This window comes from Amaranthus tricolor, chromosome 7 (genome assembly GCF_026212465.1).
Source record: "Amaranthus tricolor cultivar Red isolate AtriRed21 chromosome 7, ASM2621246v1, whole genome shotgun sequence".
In the NCBI taxonomy this organism is placed as follows: Eukaryota; Viridiplantae; Streptophyta; class Magnoliopsida; order Caryophyllales; family Amaranthaceae; genus Amaranthus; species Amaranthus tricolor.
The window spans coordinates 3,539,335-3,562,585 of NC_080053.1; the positions used below are offsets into that span (position 1 = coordinate 3,539,335).

At 33.8% G+C, this 23,251-nt stretch overlaps 1 protein-coding gene across 6 annotated transcripts; it reads left to right on the forward strand.

Annotated features, from left to right (window-relative positions):
- Positions 1 to 482: 482 nt before the first annotated feature.
- Positions 483 to 20,258, forward strand: LOC130818808 (uncharacterized). 6 transcript variants are annotated; one of them, XM_057685031.1, is made up of 12 exons: positions 483 to 880; positions 1,744 to 1,821; positions 2,658 to 6,163; positions 6,270 to 6,331; positions 14,047 to 14,190; positions 14,325 to 14,435; positions 14,554 to 14,755; positions 17,983 to 18,041; positions 18,612 to 18,664; positions 18,758 to 18,980; positions 19,468 to 19,576; positions 19,753 to 20,258. In XM_057685031.1, the coding sequence occupies exons 3-12, from the start codon at positions 5,932 to 5,934 to the stop codon at positions 20,016 to 20,018; spliced, it is 1,461 nt and encodes a 486-aa protein (XP_057541014.1). In that variant the 5' UTR covers positions 483 to 880; positions 1,744 to 1,821; positions 2,658 to 5,931; the 3' UTR covers positions 20,019 to 20,258. The 6 variants fall into 6 exon arrangements, with proteins under 6 accessions (XP_057541014.1, XP_057541013.1, XP_057541015.1 ...); XM_057685030.1 differs by having other exon boundaries at positions 5,903 to 6,163; XM_057685032.1 differs by having other exon boundaries at positions 1,744 to 6,163; positions 19,756 to 20,258.
- The last annotated feature ends 2,993 nt before the right edge of the window (positions 20,259 to 23,251 follow it).

Consider the following 23,251-nt stretch of genomic DNA (forward strand, 5'->3'; position numbering starts at 1 on the left):
TCGACAGTTCCCTCCTTAAAACCTCTATTAACCAACTTCAATCCTTAAATTCTTACTTTCCTCTTTCAATTTAGCACTTCAACTTTAGTCTGTGACACCCTAGGTTGCTCAAACGTAATGTATCACCCCGAGATTTTAATGACGTAATTATTTAATATTTTAATAGTTTTTAAAGATTTTACAATTATATTTAATTATTTCTGAATTAGTTTTAATAAATTTCTTTTATATACGAATTTAAATGTCAACTTATATATATATGTATATCAAAAAATATAGTTACGATTTTTAAGATAAAAAGGATCGAATCAAAATGATTATTTTATTAAAATGTGTGAGCCCACGAAGGTGAGTATTTTACTTGAGTCTCGCAAGAAAATAAATCGAGATAAAAATAAATAAATAAACAAGCTAAACATAAACATAATAATAATAATAATTATAATAATAGTAATAATAAGTATAAAACCCCATGAAACCCTGAATGCTCAACCTAGCCGTCATCCCTCCTTCTCCTCCTCCTTCTCCTTCTTTCTCTCTTCTCCCCTTGCGCCGCCAGTGAGCAGCTGGGCCGCCACCAGCCGCTGCACGGCCCCACAGAAACACCAGCAGCAGCAGCCTCCCTTCCCTCCTTCTCCTTTCTCTCCCTTCTCCCTCTGGTAGCCTCCCACAACCGCCACAAGCAGCACCACGCCTTCCTCCTCACTCCCGCGCGCTGCCTCAGCAGCAGGCGGCTGCAGTTGCGCATCACAGCTGCAGTAGGCTGCGGGTTTGCTTCCCCACCGGCTCCGCTCAGCCCTCCTCCACCACCAACACCTTGAGTCACGCCACCACCACAAGAACCACCAACCTCTTGACCTATTTTCTAGTTTCACCCATTGTAAGCCATCTCTCACTTTTCAAATTGATTAATTTACTATTTCTAACTAGAATCTACCATGTTTATGAGTTGTGTGTTGATTGTGTATTAGTTTCATTGAATTTTAGTATGGGTAATAGTTAAAAGAATTATCTTTGAACATGAAATGATTAGGGTTTTATTTAGAGATGTGATTACTAGTAGTGTGTGTGTGTTTGTATGCTACTTTGGTGGTGTGATGATTAATTCAATAATTTTATAAGTAGTTTTAAGACTTGGTTGATTATTGTTGTGGTAATTAGTGATGATTTTGATTATAGTTGACTATAGAAATGATTTTGGTTGTTAATTGGGAGTAGCAGTTGCTAATTGTTAGTGATTTAATTGTTGAGAGTTACTAATACCTTATTAGGTTGTTATTGAAGTCATAAATACATAATTATACTAAGCCATGAACATAGTGTCAACTGTTGAGAATTGTTAAAGTTACTTGTATGATGTCTTGATTTTTGTTCTTTCTAACCTTGGAGAATATAATAAATGATATTGCGATGTGATAACCTTAAGATTCGTCCTTGTCGTCATATTAGCACTACATCAACATTAAGTGTGAATCGTCGTTTTATATTAAGATGATGTGAATCGTAATAACTCAAAGTTAGTGGTGTGTAATGAACTAGTTGACATAATCCTTTTATTCTTTGTCGATAGAAAAACTTGTGTTATTGTTGAATTGATGATTACGCTTGGTGTTGAATGAGATGTGTATGTGCTAGAAGTAATTGAAAACTTGTCGTGAATGGATGATAGTGGTTACTTTGGCTTTTAGCTGGTATGACAAAGTAGTTAAGGGAACTTATTAGTTCTATTCATAACTTATATAGGTGCCCACCTCATAAGAGAAAAGTAGAACCTTAGTCGGGTGATTTTTGTAACTTGTGGTTGTGCAATGACGCTTGCAGGTACGTACGCGCAATAATTAATTATCATATTCATCGTTTCAAAGTATTATCCATATTTCATGATTATATGCATCGTATTAGAATTATAGATTGCCAGAAAGTGGGCCATGCTAGCGAATAGTCATAATAGTGATATAGGCAAGTAGAATGAAAGCATGAGGAGACTATGAGAACAGATTTCTAAATAGTAGAGAACACACCATGGTTGTGTGTGGTATGAAGTGATTTCCAACTTATTGAGCCCTGATTTATGATTAGTTGGCGTGACTCAACTGGATTATGTCCGGTTGATTTAGTAGTCCCCTAGGTGAGGTCCGACGGGACCACCATAAAGGGGGTATGAGCATGCTTGGGTCATTGGGCGTCGGGTGGTCGATACCGCCCCTTGACCAAGGTGTTACCATGCGGGCCTTGCAAACCCCAATATGGTGGCCTCTTCACTGGTGAGTATCTCAGTGTGTTAGTTTTTCCTGAAGGTAGGACCCGAGAGGGTCAGCTGGAGGGGGCATAAGCTCATACTTTACCATGGGCGCCGGGTGGCCGATAACGCCCTTGGCCGTGTCTCTATGCCATGAATAGAGAAAAGACCCACTACCCTCGAATATACTTCGAGAGATTAGTACTTTGAAAGAGAAATTATGAGTAAATGAAGGTGTTTAGACAGATGAGTAGACTCGCTATTGCCATACTATATCGTTGTCTATAGTTTTGTTCAATGACTTAATTGTTATAAGTTCATTAAATTACGGACGTGTATGTGTTTGTTGTTGTTTGTTCATGACTCTCTATGATATTTCTGCTATGAAACATCTGACTATGGTCATTATGTTGAGCAGCAGGAGGATCATAGCTTGACGTGATAGGTATAGGAGCTTCTTTTGCTTTGCATTGGGAGAAAGATCTGAGTACGGTCGTAACAATTGTGTTCAAGTTGCCTAATGCTTGTACCTTCTTTATTACTTGTGAGGTTTTCTTTTGAGATTGTATAATTTCTTTCGTATGGGGTCATGTGACTCCTTGTATGATCCATAGTTGCGCTGCGTAGTTTTTGAATGTATAGTAGTGAGAATACTCCTTTAGTATCCGTCAAATCGATGCGTTAGCAATGGAACCACGATCCTCGTTAGTGTTGATGATTTGAGAAGCCGACGATGATTCATTCCGTCGTGACGTATTTTTGAAAGGTATTAAAGGCCTTAGATTAGTTTAGTTATGTTAATCATTTATATGAAAATTTCCACTCACTCACCTTTTTAATTAATCTTTAGCGTTTATTCTAATCATTGTCCCTTTTCTTTTATGTAACACTCGAATTTCCTCCCTTCCTTCACGATTTTTGGTTTTGTCTTAGGGGTTGGAAATTCAGGGGTGTTACAGTTTAATTTTTTTTTCGATTTTGTGTTTTTTTTTTTTTGAAATTTAGGGTTTATTGAAGTTTTTAAATATTTATTGAAATGTAGGTCATAAATTCTCAAATCACTTTCTTGTAGGTCATCAACAACTGATTAAGCTAATAATTAATTGTTTTAATTACCTTATTGTGTTGGTTTTTGAAGTATGCTTGTTGATGGTGATAATGCACTATAGTTTATTTCATAATGTACAATGTACATATATAGAAATATAGTTTATATGTTATTGTTATATAATTTAGCTAATGTAATTGATATGATTGTTTAAATTATATATTAAAAGATTGTTTATAAGAGATTGTTTATGTAAGAATGTTAAACAAAGATTGTACGTCGCAGAGATTTTTTATAGCTAATGTAGTTGATATCTTTATAAACAAAGATTGTTTTTGCATGAAGTTGATGATGATGTTGATTCTATTTGTAGTCATGTAGAAATGGCATCATTTCGTGTGACTATAGTATGTTTTTGGAATGGTTCGATTCGATAAAGTAGTGGCAATGTTCATTATGTTGGGGGTAGATGTAGATTGTTTGCTTGCAACTCGAACATGGATTTGAATGAGTTTAAATATTTTATATGTTCTAAGATTGAATTGGACTCCACTAGAAGTACCGTAAATACAAGTTTTAAATATGACATGAGTGGACAATTGCTAGCATTTCCGGTTGAGGATGACGAGACTATAGAGGTGTCGTGCCCTTAAGGAATCAAGCTATAAATGTGTCTTTTAATCCTTCTCCTACGCCTATGCCTATGTCAACTCAAGAATCTCAAAATCTCTTTGTTCTTTCCCCATCTTGTACTCCTTCTCAACCCCCTCCGAATCAAGTTACAACTGATGAAATGGTTAACTTGGGAGAAAGTAATGAAATGGGACCTTGGGATGATGGTAATGAGAGAAGTGAGCTTGTTGACGATCCTTTTGAGGATGATGTGGATGTCGTTGAGGATGCCTGTAACACCCTGCAATTATTTGACGTCAACAAAAAAATTTAAATTATTTTGAAAATGATTCTGTAATATATTGGTTATCAAATATTTGTATTAGTTATTATAATATTTTTTTATAACAAACATATACAGTTTATTTAAGTGTTTACAACTATTAAAATAAAGTTAAGTATGGCTAGGGTTAATTTTTTTTATTGGGTTTTGTAGATAAAATACCCAAGATGAATATAGTTAGTATTTTAATTTTTTTCTTCCTTGTTTATTTCCCTCACTAATAAAATAAACTAAAGACTCGTAATTTTCTTTCTCTCAAAAAGTTTATGATTTTCTTATCTTCTTCTTTCTCCCTTCTTTCTTCATTCTCCTCCCTCACAAAAACCAACATTCATGCTGGCCACACCAGCCGCCCACCAGAGCCAACGTCCGAAACCTGCAGCACCACCACGCTGCCGAGCAGCCGGTCGGTCACAACATTCATAGAGCTCCTCCACATGCCTCTTCCTTTTTCTTCCTCCATTTTTGGGAGCTTCTCCTTTTTGTTAAATTAGTTAAAGTTTTGTGTAAATTTATGAATCTTAGATTGAATTAAGTTATATTTTGATAGAATTTGTACTGGGTAAGTGTTAGAAGTGTGATTTGAACATGAATAAGTTAGGGTTTGGTTTGGGATTGAGAATAAGGATTAAAAAATGATTCAAGATGTGTTTCAACAGTGTTAAATTACATAGACAATTTTGTTGATGATGTTATTGAAGTTTAGATTTGGTCTTTATTGTTGTTAGTGTTGTTGGATGAATTTTTAGTAGTTGGAATTGAGGATGAACAAATGGAGACTGCACCATGTTATTTATGATATGTAAATAAATTGGGGTTTGTAAAGAATTCAAGCAGAGTTAAATTTTTGTTTCTAATTTTGATTTTTGCTCCATGTTATTTATGATAAATAAATCGATAATGTTTTTTGTAATTTCAAGGTGGGTTTAATATGTGCCCGTTCCTTGCATACATAATATGTAAGTACAAAAGTTAATCATGAAGTTGATTTTTTGCTTGAATGATTGCTCTCCAACCATCTGCACATAATTTCAATTTTGAAGACTTTGAAATAATTGATGAGTTTAATGTCAAAATTAATCATTTTAGGTCAAAATTGAAAAATTTTATTTTAATTGATCTATTTAATATTTACTTTAAGTTGAAATTAATGCCTTTATAATTAAAATTGAGCTTTTATTTTTGAATTTATGGAATTTGGGCCATTTTATTTTATGATCACTATCACTAACTATGAATATACTCCTAACCTAAGGTTTGGGCTGTTGGCACTTATTTTTGGAATTAAGCTTCATAGAACCGAACCTTATATATTGAAATCTTTTGCTTAAAAAGCTTATCTTCAAATTTTTTGATTTTTTTTCGATTTTTTTTGGTTTTAACATTTGCAAACCAAAATCAAACCAAATTACTTTCGATTCCAACCTTTTCAAACCATATTCAAATTAAATTATAAGAAAATCAAACTAAATTTTTAATTTTGATTTGGTTTGATTTGGTTTTCGATTTTTATCCAAATAACTCGGCCCCTACCTTGAACTCTTTGCCCAAACCCTTATTTTGTTTCTCCAATTTTATATCACTTGTTTTATTTTTCATATATATCAAAGGAAATAAATTTGATATCTGTAGTTAAAATTGAGTGTTGTTCGAATGCTAGAGTTGGTTCGTTAGTGTTTAGAGAGAAAGATGCAAATGCTAAGAAGAGGTCTGAAATTTGGTTTCGTTTCATCGTCAAAGTCTTGCACTTTCCTACGACCTTTTATCTCTTCTTATTCTCCTTACTACTTCTATTCCTCATCAACCTCAAATGACTCTTCTGATCATTTCGTCGAACATTTGGTGGACAATCCTAATGCACACCTGTCAACATCCAAACCCACCATCTCCATTGATCGTTCTGGTCTCTACAATCTTCCTGGTATCACTTTCTTCATCGTTTATTGTGTTTCTTTTGTCTCTGTTTGTTTTACTATGGTTTTGAGATTTTATTTTTCATTGATTTATTATTGTTTTATGTGTAACAGAGCATTCTCATGGACTGAACTCTGATTCAGAGCTTGTAAATCACTTAAAAAGCATTATCAAGGTTAGCCGTTTTCTTTTTCTTTATTTTCTTGTTATGAAATTATTTTGGAGGTTAATTATTGCATTTTCATATCTTTGATGGTGTGTTATATAATGGAGAAAGTTTTGTACTTTTAATGTGTAAATGTGTGTTGCATGAAAAGGTTGTATTAATAACTTCCTGGTAATTGATCATGGCAATATGCATTTGATGTAAGAATTGTGATTTCTGTTTTTTGTGTGGTGTTAGAAAACCCTTACAGGAGGAAGAGAGCGGTTACTCTTTACAAAGAATAAAAAAAAGATTTCTAGGTTAATAATTGCTATTCATTCAATCAATTCTTATAAGAGTTACAGACTTACAGTTTATACATACAAGATAATCTAGCTAGTAAGGGAAACAGAAACCCATTGATAACGTAGTGTTTGTGTGGTCTAGTAAAACCCTCAAATTGGGTGGTAGGATCTTGAACACACCTAACTTGCACTAACGCTTCTTCAAATGATTCAGATGCAATAGCCTTTGTGAGAATATCAACAACTTTCGATCTTACATAAGTTAGGCTAACGATTTTTGCCTTTAAAATCGCCTTTATATGGTGACGCAGTTGTAATCACCTACTTACTCAAGAGGATTTTTAAGTTCAAATCATCACTAGAGCTCTCCTCTTGAGATCGGACGTGGTGGTAACTATAGGAGTTTTCAAAGTAACTACAGTCCATGGTGATATACTAACTGATATTGATTGGATCAAAACATATATTCTCCTTTTAATTTGTACCATATCAATAAAGACACTTGCCAACCGTAGGCTTTAATTCTTTTCAGTTTTGTTTTCGAAAATTGACATACAACGTGCAACCATTAACACGTGCTTGTAGGAAACATAGTGTAAAAATACGGTAACGGTTGCAATTGCGGTAACAGAACGCTGATGCGGTAACAGGAGTGATGCGGTTATCATAACGTCTAAATATCAGTCGAAACCATAAGATATCCCTTAATGCGGCCTAAAATGCGGTTTTTTTTACACCTTTATTACGCGGAAAATATTGGTTAGTTTGTTTTGAAAACCTTTACAACGCGCGGCCGATGCGATGCCATGCGGCGTTGTTTTTATTCTATGGTAGGAAATGAGTAGGTGGGATGATCGTGAAGGATCCAAGGGAGTCAAGAGGAGTTTTATATTTGAGTTTTATTGTGGGAAGGTGATTTTTGAATTGGCTGTGACAATGGCTTCATGCCATAAAGTGCTCTAGCACTTGGGATTTGATCATAAGGGCTCTATTAATGTCTAGAAGGGTACAATTCTTCCGTTCAGCTACTCCATTTGGTTGTGGAGTATCTGAGCAAGAGGTTTGATGAATAAAGGCAATTGTGGATATTAAATATTTCATGTCAAGTTTAATGTACTTCCATTATTAGATCTTAGAATTTGAATTTGTATATTATATTGAGTTTGAATTATTTAATAAGAGTTGACAAACACATCAAAACTTTCCGTTTTGTGTTTCAATAAATATACCCAACTAATGCGAGTATAATCATGACATAAATAAATAAATCGCACAAAGTAAGAGAAATCACGTGTAGTAAACTAAGGTATTTGTCTCTAGATATCAAAATTAATTTAAAAAAAATGGTTTGTCAACATAAGAATGACTACAGAAATAAGAATGTTGATGGCTCTTCGCAAGAACAAAAGTTTCATATCACAATAAGATAAATTTGAAAGCTTAATTGAAAGGAAAACTCTACATACCCGAGGGGAGGATGACATAAGCGACAATGGTGCATCTATAGTTTGGTGGATGCATGGGCAATCATTGCATTACCAACTTGAATAATCTTATCAATGAAGTACACCTTGTTCAATACCATGTCTAATAATCTTCCTCGTCTGTCATCATGCACAATACAAACATCACAACCATCAATAAATATTTTTGCGTTGGTGAAAATTTTAATGTTTTTTGGATCATAAGTTACTATCAAATTTCAATTTATTTCCACTTTGAGGCCAACAAATCCATGACTTTCTTGTTTTGTTTTAATAAGAATTTAATATGGGTTGATTCAATTTTTTTAGGCTAGTAGGATAAGATATATGGGTGATTTAAGTAGGATTAAGTTTATTTCCCCATCAAAAAGGTAAGTGGAATCACAAATAAGGACTAACCCCTCAAAATCGATGCTACCTACCTTCTTTCTCTCTCCATGTTTTCTCTCCTTCATTTTCCTGATTTAAAAATTCAAGAAAAAGGATGTTCTCCGTTCCTTTATTTTTCTAGTTCATGTCTCCATTCAAAAATAAATTGCTCTTCTCTTCTTTATTTGTCTAGTTTATACCTCCATTCGGATTACAATGAGTATGACTATTTGAACGAGTGATTAGCGATTATGGTTTATAAGACTTCTCAATTACTAATGGCTTTTTCACTTGGTCAATCTCGGACGATAGAGAAGGAACTACCAGAATTGACACACTCTTCTATGCAAAAGGATGGGGTATAACTTTTACTGATCTAACCCTTTTCTTAGGTTTAAGAGTAACTTCTGATTCTCGCTCATTTTGGAGACAAAAGGGTTACCTTGAGTACCTACACCTTTTCGATTTGAAAACTTTTGGCTTGATCATCCAAGTGTCGTGAGTCAAATGAATAATAGGGGCAAGAATATGAGGACGCCATATTTGAATGCTACATGTTCACGAGACGCCGGAATTCCTAAAGAATAAATCAAAGACTTGGAATAAGGAAATCTTTGGGGACCTTCGCCGGGAGAAAAACAGCTTGCGGGAAAAAATTGACTTGATAGATAGTAAAGAACTAAAGGCTTCAATTGGCTAGGAGGACGTCAATAGGAGAGATAATTGGAGAATGAAATAAATTATATTAGAGAGCAGGCTCCAGAATGTGAAAGTGAAAGGGGTCAAAGAGAGAGATGTTAACTCCAAATTTTTCTTTAGAGTGGTAAATGGAAGAAGGGTGAAGAATTTCATAGAAGAATTAGAGGGTACATTTATTAGAAGATTCGTGGTGATGGAGACATTGATAGAGAAATTCAGATGTTTACCAAAACTTGTTTATAGAAGAAAATCATGCTAAACCTTTCATCATAGGTCTAGAGTGGGATTTGATCGGATCATCTTTGGCAGATTGGATTGAAAAGCCTATTTAAGTTGGAAGGGATAAAACAAGCTATGTTTGAAGTAGAAGACAAGATGGTTTTACATTAGAATTCTTCAAAAGATGTTGGGAAATAGGGAAAGAGGACTGTCATGGACCGACTTAGCCATAAGATGTAATTTCATTAATGACAAGAATCGAATTCGTACACTCTTCTTTCTTCGCCACAACTTCAATACAACTGTCTAGATCTACAGCTTCCGTGTCATTATGAGCAGCCTTTGAATCCTTCATAGACATTTTTTTGAGTAAAGCTTCCCAAAGATCATCTGATTTTTCTTATTCTCTAAATACTTGTTTCGAAACTGGTCAAGATTTGCTTGAGACTGTCTGGAAATCTGAACTTGTCGTGCTATGTTGTTGTCAATTTTAGTGATTATATCCTCCATTATAATTAATACTCTGTTCAAGCCAGTTTTGAGATCTTGATGAGTTCCAGCAGGATTCCGACCACATTTCGCGATCTCTGACACGTCCTCCATCACCAAGAATCGAACATCTCTGATACCAATTGTCATGGACTGACTTAGCCATAAGATGTAATTACTAAAGATTGAACAGAAAATGTATATGAATGTATCGATTTGTATGTAAAATGTAAGTGTATAACGAAAGATTGAATGTAAACAAAGAATGATTACAAAGGATAGTATACAAGCATTCGAGAGGATTGTTCTCTCCCAATGAGTAAAAAACTCCTCTTAAAACTATTACTTGAATGAATGCCTAATTCCTCTCCCTTCCCCTCTGTTTATAGTAATTATGTCTACATGTTATTCCCCCCAACTTAACAAACTCCTAAGTATTATTTATTATTAATTTCTATATTACCCCTTCTCAGCCCTTCATGATATATTTAGTAATGGATCCAACGGAGTCACCTGGTCCATGACAAGGACCTAATTAAAATATTCCATGAGTTTAACAAGACATGAATTATATGCTAGAGCATGAACTCTAAATTCATTCACTTAATTCCCATAGAAACAAGGGTGTAATAAGGTTGAAAAATTTTAGAACCATAAGCATAAAGACTAGTTGCTATAAAATCTTAAGTAAAGTGCTAGCTAGAAGATTGGGTAAAGTTATTTCAAGCGCTATCTATTTTGAACAAAGTGCATTCATCAAAGATCGACAAATTCTGGATGTGGTTTTTTTTGCATTTGTTTAGTGGTTCAGCTCAAGTTAGAATTGTTTTCAAGGTTGACTTTGAGAAAGCTTATTACAGGGTATACTTGTTTTTTTAGTCAAATATTAGAGAAAAAGGGTTTTGGAGTTAGATGGTGTAGGTGGATTAAAGGTTGTTCGAACTCTTTTTATTTCTTCGTAGTGGTAAATGGTTTGCCAAAGAATATTTCAAGACTTTTAGGGGTCTTAGATAGGGAGATTCACTTTCCTCTTTGCTGTTCTGCTTGGTAATGGACATGTTAAGTGGGTTGATCTCGAGAGGGATAGATAGGGGTGAAAATGAAGGTGTGAAAGTAGGAAGAGATGAAATTTCAAAAAAAAACATTAGATATTCTCGTTTTATTTGAATACTTTTCGGGTTTAAAGATTAATTTGGCTATATCAAGCATTGCAAGTATTAACATTGGGAAGAATGTTTTGAGACACTTGGCTAACTTGGCAGGTTGGGAAGTGGTCGAATTTCTAATTACCTATTTAGGCCTTCCTTTAGGTCTCAGTCCTAGAAGGAAAATTTTGTGGTCACCAATCATTGAGAAGGTGTCAAAAAGGCTTGATGGTTGATGAACGACTTTGAATGACTTGCCTCTCTATTTATCCTTATTTAAAGCCCCTCGTAGCATTGTAAACAATTTGGAAAAACTTATGAGAAACTTCCTTTAGGAGGGAGCATGTGATAAGAAGAAGGATTGCTTAGTTGGATGGAAGAAAATTAGATTACCACATAACCATAATGGTTTGGGTATGGGAAGTACAAGGGCCAAAAATACTGCTTTGCTTGGAAAGTGCTTGTGGAGATTTCCCCTTGAACCTAACTCTTTGGCACAAAATCATCAGATTTAAGACAACTTACGTATAGCTCAATGGGATGCGCTTGCGACACTATCTTTTTCTCGTCTTAGTCCCCGACAAACAATTTCACAGGTACACTCTAAATTCTTGTGATCGTGTCTCTTACGAGTTTTTTGGTTGGTTATCAATCTCTTATCCATTCTCAAAAACACTCATCTCTCTTTTGGAGTTTGATGGGAGAATATGGAACCATGATCCTTCTTAATCCATTTCATGTGCGTCTATCTACTCTTTCCTTGTAATGCCTCCAAAAACTTCCCCTACTTTCCCTTTGGATACACTCATTTGGAAGGCCAAGACACTCTGCAAGGTTAGAGCTTTCTCGTGGATGATGCTGTTTGAAAAACTAAATACTCTAGAAAACATGCAAAAAGACGCCCCAACGTTCATTATGCCCACGATGATGCATTATGCATTTTAGGGATATAGAGGACAGCCATCATCTCTTCTTGCATTGTAGTTTTGCTAGAGGATTGTGGATCAAATTGTTTAACGTTAAAGGGGAGACTTGGATAGGGCATGTGAAAATCAAGATCTTTTTCCAGTTAATTATTATTATTTTGAAGTTAAGAGACCTCAAAATATTATATAATTTTTGCATTCTTGCTATTCCTTGGTTGATATGGATCCAAAGAAATAAACAATTTTTTAATGATCATTTTCTTGGGTTAGATATTGTTTGGGAGAAACTTAAGTTTTTAGCTAATTCATGCATTAAGGCAAACATGTTGTTTAAGGACTTTGCTTTAAATGATTTTTGTTGGAGTGAGTGGCTGACTTTGCTGTTATTAGTAGTGAATGCAGTGGAGATTCCTTATCCCTAATTATGTATTCTTACTTTTAAATTAGTTAAACTTATCTTTAAAAAAATGGCATCTCGGTAAAATTTCTTGTTTGATACTCCACCATAACCATAGCTTCTCCTCTATTCACAAATTCTTGTGAGAGACGGTCTCTTTGAGAGACCATCTCCAATTGGGCAGGCCCATTATAGATTTTTTAAAATATTTTAAGTATGCATTAAGAATGGAGTAAGTAGACATTTAAGATATGAAAGTAGGCATTAAGGTTACGGTAAGTAAGCATTAAGGATAATGGAAGTAGGCATTAAGAATACGGTAAGTAGGTATTAATCTTTAATGGGTTGGCTTGAGATACGTCTCTCAAAGAGACGGTCTCTCAAGAGACTAGTTGTCCTTTATTTTTCTTGTTTAATGCTCCACCAGATTCGAAGCTCTCCTCTCCTTTCTTTTTCTGATTCGAATCTCCACCATAACCTGAAGCTTTTCTCTCCTTTCTTTTGGTTCGAATCTACACCATAATCGGATCTCTCCTTTCCGTTTTCAGCAAGATTGATGGTATGGGTTAAGTTTTCTTTTGGGACATTTGTGGGTTTGTTCATATGTTGGAGCAATTGTAAAATGTGTCCTGGTTGGTTTCGTTGGAATTAATGTTAGATATATTTAAGTAAGGTTTTTGTGTTTTTTCGTTAATGGATGATGATAGAAAATAGTCCTTTCGGTCACCAGATCATAATGAAACATTATGGCTATGATACCATGAAAAGAATAAAAAAAAGATTTCTAGGTGAATAATCGCTATTTATTTAATTAACACTCATTAGGGCTACAATTTATATACGCAAGGTAACTTAGCTAATGAGGTTAGCAGAAACCCTTTATTAGGGCTAATAAATAAACCTAAATATTAACAAAAAATTGACTATTTCAACTTTCTAATTTTTGTCTATTTTCCTACACTCATAAGCTTAAATACACATCCCAATCCAAAGCCATATGGAAATGGGAGGGCAGCTCCTTGAGTTTCTAAATTGCTCATTTTCTCTTTTCTTCTACTAAGGAAGTGCAACTTGGGGATTGTTGTCTTTTAGCCTAAGACTTTTTATTTAATTACCTATCAATGAGGGATGAATTTCTATGAGGGTTTGGCTTGTACTAGATTTAACGATGAAGATGGTCTTCCTAGTCTACTCTTTCATATTTGAGCTCTCCCCTTGATACTAAGTTGCTTGGGGATTACAAGTACATATTAACATTAGGAGATCACTATGTATACAACTATTACAACTATGCCTATGCTTTAAAATTGTTACAATATGGGAACATCTTTGCAAACAAAGAAATCAATGTTTGAGATTTTTTTTTAACAAAGATTATTCTTTATCGAGCATTTGAAAAAGAGAATTGTAGGAGATTCCAAATAACATGAGTTTGTACAAGCAAACTCTATGAGTTAATGAGTAAAGTTAACATACAACCTATAATGAAAGGTTATCATTTTTGTTCAATCTACATAATAGCCAAAGTAATTGTTTCTCAGAGCTTTTTACTCACTTTTTGCTTCCCGATAATTTTTTTCTTGTGAGTGGCCCGAAACAGGATCCAACAAACTTGTTGTATCCTACCTTGGTATTCAATCATATGTTTGATTATTCGTGTCTTCGTTGTGGATAGTTCAATTCATGTTCATCCTCATATTTGATTTTTACAGTTTCGTGGAGGCCCTATCTCAGTTGCTGAGTATATGGAGGAAGTTCTTACAAATCCAAAGGCTGGGTACTATATCAATCGTGATGTCTTTGGCGCGGAAGGTGACTTTATTACATCTCCTGAAGTGAGCCAGATGTTTGGTGAGGTAATTTGATAATCAGTTTATTTACTAGTAAATGTTATATCTTTAGATGCATGAATTAGTCTCATATTCTCCCTTCATGTAACTTTCTTTCACCTATAATGATTCTAGTGAATACTTTGTACAAATGGCTGTAGATGATTGGTGTTTGGGCCATGTGCGTTTGGGAGCAAATGGGCCGTCCTAAAAACGTGAACTTAGTTGAGCTTGGCCCAGGACGCGGAACCCTTATGGTTGATCTTCTTCGTGTAAGTAAATGTTGGCAATTCCTTTATAATGTGTTTCATCCGTGGTCAAATGTCCTAAAGAAATGTTACATTTTCATAGAATATAGTAATACAATATTATAACTCTTCATTCATTCAGGGTGCATCTAAGTTCAAACAATTTACAGATTCACTCCATGTACACTTAGTTGAGTGCAGTCCTACACTAAAGAAGATCCAACACCGAAACTTGAAGTGTGTGGATGAAGATGTCATGTCATCGGGAAAAGAGAAGATAATTAGTCAATTAGCTGGAATTCCTATATCATGGCATGCCTCTTTTGAGCAGGTTCCTTCAGGAGGTAAGACCATAGTATTTGACCTAGTAAATTTGGTAATATTTGGCTCGTAAAAATTAAGTTAACATAATCCAAAAGTTGGCTATGTTTGAAGTTGGTCCCACATCTTTCATTATCTTTAAAAGAATTTATTCACGTGATATATGGGTATGTATAAAACAATTCAAATTAGTTATGAATTTATAAAAATCTTATACCTTTGTCCATGTGGAATTTTCTAGTTCTGAATGCACCTTCACATTACTAAAAGCTCTCTAGTTTTACTTTGAAATAGAGTTCTTTGATAGTTCTAGAGGTTAGATGATTGAAAAAAGGATTAGTTTTTTAAAGGAGTTGTATGAGTCTTGTTTGCCTTCATAATTTTTTGCATTTTTCTCTCGTTGGAGTCTTTTGGTAGTATTTTGCACTGTTGCTAGAAGACTCGGAAGATTTATCTTAACTTTTTTCTGGTTTGCGATTGGAGAAGGGAATAAGAATTTTTTTAGTTAGGGATATTTCCATAACTCTAAGCACAAAGGGAGTTGTGATTAGTCCACAGTTACCACGCTCAGATCCACAACCCATGTACGATGGAAATTTTTTTAATATCTCATCTATGCACTTTTCATATCCTATTGTCAATTATCGATTATAAATTCTTTCACAAATTATAGTCTTAAAAAAAATTAGACTGTTGCCTACATTTAACACTTGGAAAAACAATATATTTTCAGTGGTAGATAATATGATTAGGAATGAACAATACATTTGTATGGTTGACAAGGTAAAGTGTATATTGAATATTTACTAGTGTAAAATTTTACCAAATGTTGTTGTACATGGATTTTGAGATCAAAGCATGACCCTTAGGCTTAATGTTTTTTAGAAAGGACCAAAATTATGGTAAATTTTGTCTAAACTTGTCTCTTTGAGCGAAGTGGTTATGGCTTTACCACATAGGCCTCTCTTTGGCATAAAGTGTTGGAGCTGATACGAATCTTGTAAATGATCAAAATTTTATCTTTGTGGGGGATTTTGGAGAGTAGCTATTTAGTATCTATTTGTGTCGACTTGTCTTAATCCAATTTGATCTATTTTTTGAGTTTGATGATATAATTTCACCGAATGATTTTAATTATCCTCATTATCCACTGTGGGGGATGTTGTTCAATGGTTTAGAATCCTTGATTATGCTCTTGTCGTATAACTATGATAAGATGATGTGGTTCCTTTACTTGTAGTTCTCTTAACAAATTATCTTTATGTCAAATCCACTTTTCTTTTTTGAAAAGTAGGTTACAAAGTGTGTGAAATAGCTTTTGAGATTTCTAGTTTCAGGATATTCACTACTTGTGCGTTATGATAATATGATTTTTTTGGATAATGAGGCTTTAATTTCTCACATGCACACTAATGTCTTGCTAGTGATCCGCAAAAGAATCATTTGTGTTTGCATTTCTTTGGCGGATATTATTTAGCATAGTAAGGTTGAAGTGAGTTTCCTCTTCTGCTCTTAGTTCATTTTATAGCCATTATTTGGGTGTTTTCACTTTTTTGTTGTGAGTAACAATTGTGAGGAAGAAGTAGGTCAAAGATAACCTCGATAATGACCATGAAGAACGACATGAATAATTGGGAATTGTAGCAACATGCAACAATATATAAAAAAGAATTGAGGTGGGAGTATACGTAAATGGTCATTAAAGTTGGTTGTTAGTTGTAACTCTATATTAGATACGACCAAATAATCTTTGTTAGTGCAATTCCAAATTGATTTTTAATTTGTGTAGTTGGCTCTATATTGTTGGCATAAGACTTTAACTACGTTGTATGGTGAGGAGCAATGGAATTTTTGTGTGATTAGGAGTCGTTTTTGGTTGATCTTTTTTTAATGAAATTGAGTGATGTATATATCTTTTCTTTGATTTGACAGTTATGGAGCACTATGTAGCTCGACTCTTATGATGCTTGCAAAATTGAATTTTGTATTTCCCCATTTCGGCTTAGATTACTTTGTACCTCTTGTTTTTGCTTTTGATTTTTGAGCGAAGTTGTTTTATCCCAAAAAACAAAGAAAATTAACATACAAAGCTAGTATTAAAGTTATATTGCTCGAACTCTTCACTTTACTTAAAATTTTCATGTCAATCTTTGACATTCGGACATAGATAAGACACTTGGACGCTTCCATTTACTTTTTAATAGTGCGTCTTTGATATACAAGTCTGACTAAAAGTAAATCCTAAATGTATGTGTATTTTGATTTTACATTGCTTTCAATCTATGTGTAGTTGTTTTTTCAGATTACAAAAATTCTCATAATACTAGGGCCCTAGAGGTGTTAGATTATAAATGATGTTTGGAAGATTTTGTGGGATGCTTATAAATATAAAGGAAATTTACTTTTAAAAATCCCACCTCTTGGTGGTTCTCTTCTAAAAATCACACCTTTTATTTATTTTATAAAATCCAACCTTTGCACCACATTTTCTTTTAAAGGAATTTCCGGCTTTTGGAAGTCACTTGGTAACAAAGAAGTGCATCAGAGATTGCCTTGTACCACTACTGGAATCTATTCTTCATTGCAAAATCTACCATTAGGATCTATTGATCCTTAGATGGTGCACGTGGTTCCTATGGTTGTCATTTCAGGGAGGGGAGTGGTCGGTGAGGGAGGGGGGGAGGGAGGATAGGTGGGGGTGGCTGTTGTATTTCTTTTTTTTTCCTCTTGTAAAGTAATTAAGGAAAAAAGAAATAGCAATAACCAATTCTAACTTAACATATGGCAGTTTACTTTTTTGGTCAAAGATTAACCTGGTTAGGTTAAGGGTCATTTAGCCCTTTAAAAGAAAATATGTTGCACATGTCGGATTTTTATAAAATAAACGAAAGGTGGGATTTTGGAAAGAAAATCACCCAAATGTTGAACTTTTAAAATTAAAATTTTCAAATATAAATAAGAATATACTATGTATTGGGTGTTGGGTACAATTAAGGTATTGGATCATAATGTAGGATGAATGCTTTTTTTTTCTATTGGTTTGTATCTGAACATGAGGCATATGATTCGAAATAAAGCTAAAAGGAGGTAAGCTTGATTCACCCACTTATCAAAATGTTCGACTACTGGAATCATTTCTGGCTCTGTTGTCTTAATTCGTTTTGGGCTTTGAGATTCAGACTGTAATTCTATTTGTGCTTACTGCTCTGTGTAACCTTTGCTTTTGCTTTTGATTTTGATTTTCCCTCAGTGCCATCTGTCATAATAGCGCATGAGTTTTTTGATGCTCTACCTATCCATCAGTTTCAGGTTTGTTGTGCTGTTTCCTGTTGTGTGTATCGTTTTTGATTTTGACTTTCACTTTACTGAATTGCCTTCCTGGTTTGTTGGGAACTTGTGGTTCTGTTGTTTCCACGGATTTGTCAATGTTTTTGACTCTAAGATCTGCTTTGTTTTTGTTTAATCATCTGCCATTTATCTCTCCGTCTCTTACTCGGGCATAATTTAAGTGCAGTGTTAAGTTATTTGTACTTTCCATTTAAATTACATGACATTATTTTGATGAAGTTTGATTTTACATATATACTTCATAATATTAATCAGGAGAAAGTTGTCATATAAAAGTTGAATTCAGTTACCAGTGATAATTGATTTTGATTAATGCAGTAGAAAGTTGTCATTTAATTAATGCGATAGAACTAAGAATGAAATAGTCTGCCATGACATTCACTACTTCGCGGTCAATTGTGTGTATGTCCAGAAACTTGTACTTGTCATCTCAGTCACTTTGTGAAGTATCTGAACTCATGAGTCCATGAAGAAAACATTTTTTTAGGCAAATGCTTTCCACTATACTCTTCTAATTGAGTTCATCTGCAGAGGGCTTCTCGTGGCTGGTGTGAGAAAATGGTTGATGTAGCTGAAGATTCACAGTAAGGCTTTCAGATTTCATGATACTATAAATCAAGTGTTTTGGTCATCAAAAAAACTTTAGCGACATGTTGCTGTGTGCTGTAACTGTTTAGGTTTCGCTTTGTTCTTTCACCTGTGCCAACACCAGCAAATGTTTTTCTGGCCAAGCGCTGCAAGTGGATTGTGAAAGAGGAAGTAGACAAGCTTAATCATATTGAGATTTGTCCAAAGGCTATGGAGTTGACCGGAGCAATTTCAAAAAGAATAAGTTCTGATGGTGGTGCAGCACTTATTATCGACTATGGTCTGAATGGCATAGTATCTGATAGTCTTCAGGTATATCTCAAGCCTTGTTATGATGTGACTTCAGTAATTGCTTGAATATGATAAGTATCTCTGCGTTTTCTTTGTTATACTTCTTAACAGCATCTAGCTTTTAAGGCTGCTGTTAAAAATCTATTAGCAGATCTTGTACCTCAAATCAATGTAAGGATAGGATTTAAGTTTTGAATAAGGAGTCAAGGCTGTTTCAAGTCTGGTTGTTGATTGCATAGGAGTGTAGAAAATGTGAAAACAAAAATGGAAGGTATTTTTTGTTGCTTGCCTTTTCAAAGTTGAAAAAACTAAGCAGTCTTGATGAACAAGTGGTACTTGCTTGAACCCATGGCAATTAACTTGAAATCTTTTATATCCTATCAAGTTGTTAGCATTCATGTGGAGCATGAAAATTTACATAGCTGTACAGTAAGTTGAATAAATAGAAGCAGGATGAACAAGCTTCAGAAATCTGATTCAATCATTGTGAATCTATGGCTTCCTGCAGGCAATTCGTAAACAGAAGTTTGTTCCGATCCTTGATGAACCCGGAACTGCTGATCTCAGTGCCTATGTTGATTTTGAAGCAATCCGACACTCTGCTGAGGAGGCTTCAGGTAGAGAGTTCTTGCTGCTTATTCTCTCTCTGGTTCTTCCCCTATTTTGTGTTGGGCATCAGATGTACCTCATAAGTTGTATCCGTCAGATATTTTTGCTCTTAAATTTGATTTATAGGATAAAATGGAAGAATTTACATAAAAGTTATTGCACTAACTTGGTGTTATTGTTCCAGAAGATGTTTCTGTTCATGGTCCCATTACCCAGTCTCAATTTCTGGGTTCTCTTGGAATAAATTTCCGAATAGAAACTCTGCTACAGAACTGTGAAACAGACGAGCAAGCAGAGATGTTACAGGCAGGATATTGGCGTCTGGTAGGTGAAGGTGAAGCTCCTTTCTGGGAAGGCCCTGAAGAAAAGGTGCCTATAGGTATGGGTACTCGTTATTTAGCAATGGCTATTGTCAACAAGAATCTCGGCATTCCTATTCCATTTCAGTGAAACAGGGATCAGACACACGCATAGCATAGCGATATTTCTTTCAAGTAGGCTGCAGGCTGCGGGCTGCACCCTTTTATCTCTTGCGATGCTGATTGCTGATGCAGATGCAGATTTATTATTAAATATTAATATATCTGGCTTCAATGGTAGTATTCAGATTTTTCACCTCATCAATATGACAAGTGTTTGATTTTCCTGAATTTCCCATCGAAAAAAGTAAGTTGAAAGTGATTTATTGAACTTGTTTCTCTCTTTTTTACCATTCCATCATGATAAAAGTTTGATTCTCTAATTGATCTTGACTGTATAATGGATATGTTACTCAACTCATGAATCCAATACTGCAACAACGAAGACCTAATTTTCCCCTTTAGCTAAACAACAAAGAGTGAAGGCAGAAGGATTGAGATATACACCTTAGGAGTTAGGACTTAGTAGGTGTTAAATGTTGAGCTAAGGAAACAAAAACAATAATGATGATGATAATAATAATAATAATAATAATAATAATAATAATAATAATAATAATAATAATAATAAGATACTCATAAGCCTCACCCGTAGGCCATAGCTGAACAATCTCAACAAACAAAAATGAATCTAATAAACAAACCAATTCATCAAACCCTGCCAGAGAAGTGAGAACACCAGCTCTTGGGGCATAAATTATCCCAATCAACAACTTTCAAGTCATCCTAAATCCTAACCAAGAAAATCTTTATCAAAATTAACATTTAAATCAACACATCACCCAATTATATATTAAAAGTTACGATAAAAACTATAACGGTTCGAATAAAAATGAAAATGGTTTTGTCTTTGAGCCAACGAACATTCAATTATATGTTTAAAAGCAATACATTTCCAATCTTTGGCACAAAAACTAAATGCAATCATGCATTTCTCAACATCAATTGTAATGAAGTTTTTGATACTAAAATTGTTTTCAGACTACTGTGAGTCTTTCCAACTATTGTCCTCTTATTTCTCTTTCAATCTTGTGATATCAGCTATTCTAAATTGTAGTTTTACACTTGGTATTCTGAACTATGATAACAAACAGTGTATTTACATATCAACAGCAACATTATGTTTATGTGTTCGAGTTTGTCGTGGAGCACATATATAAGGCCTATTTGTAACACTTTTGTACTCTATGTTTCATTATGTTAACACTGACTTTCATGTTTACAGTTCAACATATAAAGAATATCGTTTGTAGAAGAACATTCGATTGAGACTTTGGAGCAAGCTAAATATGCTCTGCTAATAATTAATAAACTAGGTGAAGTTGCAAAATTTTCAGATATGAAAATATGTAAAAACTCAAGACTGAAAGTTTAATATAGACAATGAAATCCGTAATGAAGCATTTTATTTCTTTTAACTACATAATAAACCCGTATCAAAAATTAATTATTTACTCAGAGCTGGCCCTAGGGTTGGGCAAGAGGGACCGTCGCCTAGGGTCCCATGTCAAAAAAGAAAACTAATGATTGTAGTAACGTCCATATGGGTGATAAAATGCAAAGAAAAATGACCCCAATGTGCTATTTCGCTCAGGGCCTTGAAATATCTAGGGCTAACCCTGTTATTTAGATTTAAATTCAAAATTAGATAAACATTATTGGAAGAGCGCATGCGCATTACGTACCATCAACTAATGACTCGTAAAATTATCATACAAAATGTCATCAAAACTATTTGAAAGTGAGATGGCACGCGTAGGGTTAAGCCAAAGGCAAATTAAAGTAAATGCTCCTTAAGCGTTCGCATCTAGTGTCAAATTACAAACGCTGAAGAGAACAAGAGAGACTAGGGAGAGAAAGAATGGGTTCATTCATATCGTCTTTCTTCTGGGAACAGGCAGCACCGGCGGAGGCAACAGTGGAAGAAATATCAGAATCTCGCATTTGTACTTTTCACTCAGCCAATCGATGGCAACTTCACTTTAATGATGTTAAAGATTCCAATTAACTGGTTCTATTCTTCTTCTACCTTTTCTTTTTATTCTGGTTCTCCTCTTTCTTTGCTGAAATTGATGAATCTTTTAATTGCATTTAGTTGTGGATTTTGAGGCTTCTTGGTGTGGACCTTGCAAATTCATGGAGTCTGTTGTCAAAGCCATGTCTGCTAAGTTCTCAGATGTCGAATTTGCTAAAATCGACGTCGGTGAGTTGTCGACAAATCTTCCCTTTTGCTTCTTTTCATTTAGTTATTTATACTTTTGGTTTAATTTGCTTGAAATTGTATTACTCCCCAGATTAAATGTCGTTTTTTTTTCAATATTCACCATCACCTATAGTTTATAGTTTGCTCATAATTAAGTGATATCTTATTTGATTGTCAATATCAATTTTTATAATTTTAAATCAAATATAATTAAATATATTTGGCATTAAAATAGTATTTCGGCAACTGTTCAAGATCAAATAGTACATATGATTGGGAGAGGAGGGAGTATCAGGTTTGACAGTTGAGTTAGAGTAAAAATACAAGTAAGATAGTCCAGATAAGATTAACCATTACATTACATTACATTACATAATATATAATTACATTACATTACATAATTTACATAATTTACATTACATTACATTACATAATTTACATAATTTACATTACATTACATTACATAATTTACATTACATTACATAATTACATAACTACATAATTACATTACATTACATAATTTACATAATGTAATTTACATAATTTACATTACATTACATAATTATGTAAATTATGTTACATTAAATTAATTATGTAGATTATGTAAATTATGTAATGTAAATTATGTAATTTATCTAATGTAATGTAAATTATGTAAATTAAATTAATTTCTGTAAATTATGTAGTGTAAATTATGTAAATTATGTAATGATGTAATGTAAATTAATTTAATGTAAATTAGATAATTTATGTAATGTATGTAATTATGTAATTATGTAACTTAATGTAATGTAATTATGTAATGTAATGTAATATAATTATGTAATTAAGTAATTATGTAATGTAATGTATGTAATGTAATTTAATGTAATGTAATATAATTATGTAATTATGTAATGTAATGTATGTAATGTAATTTAATGTAATATAATTATGTAATTATGTAATGTAATGTGTGTAATTTAATGTAATGTAATTATGTAATGTAATGTGTGTAATGTAATGTAATGTAATTTAATGTAATGTAATTCTGTAATGTAATGTAATTATGTAATGTATGT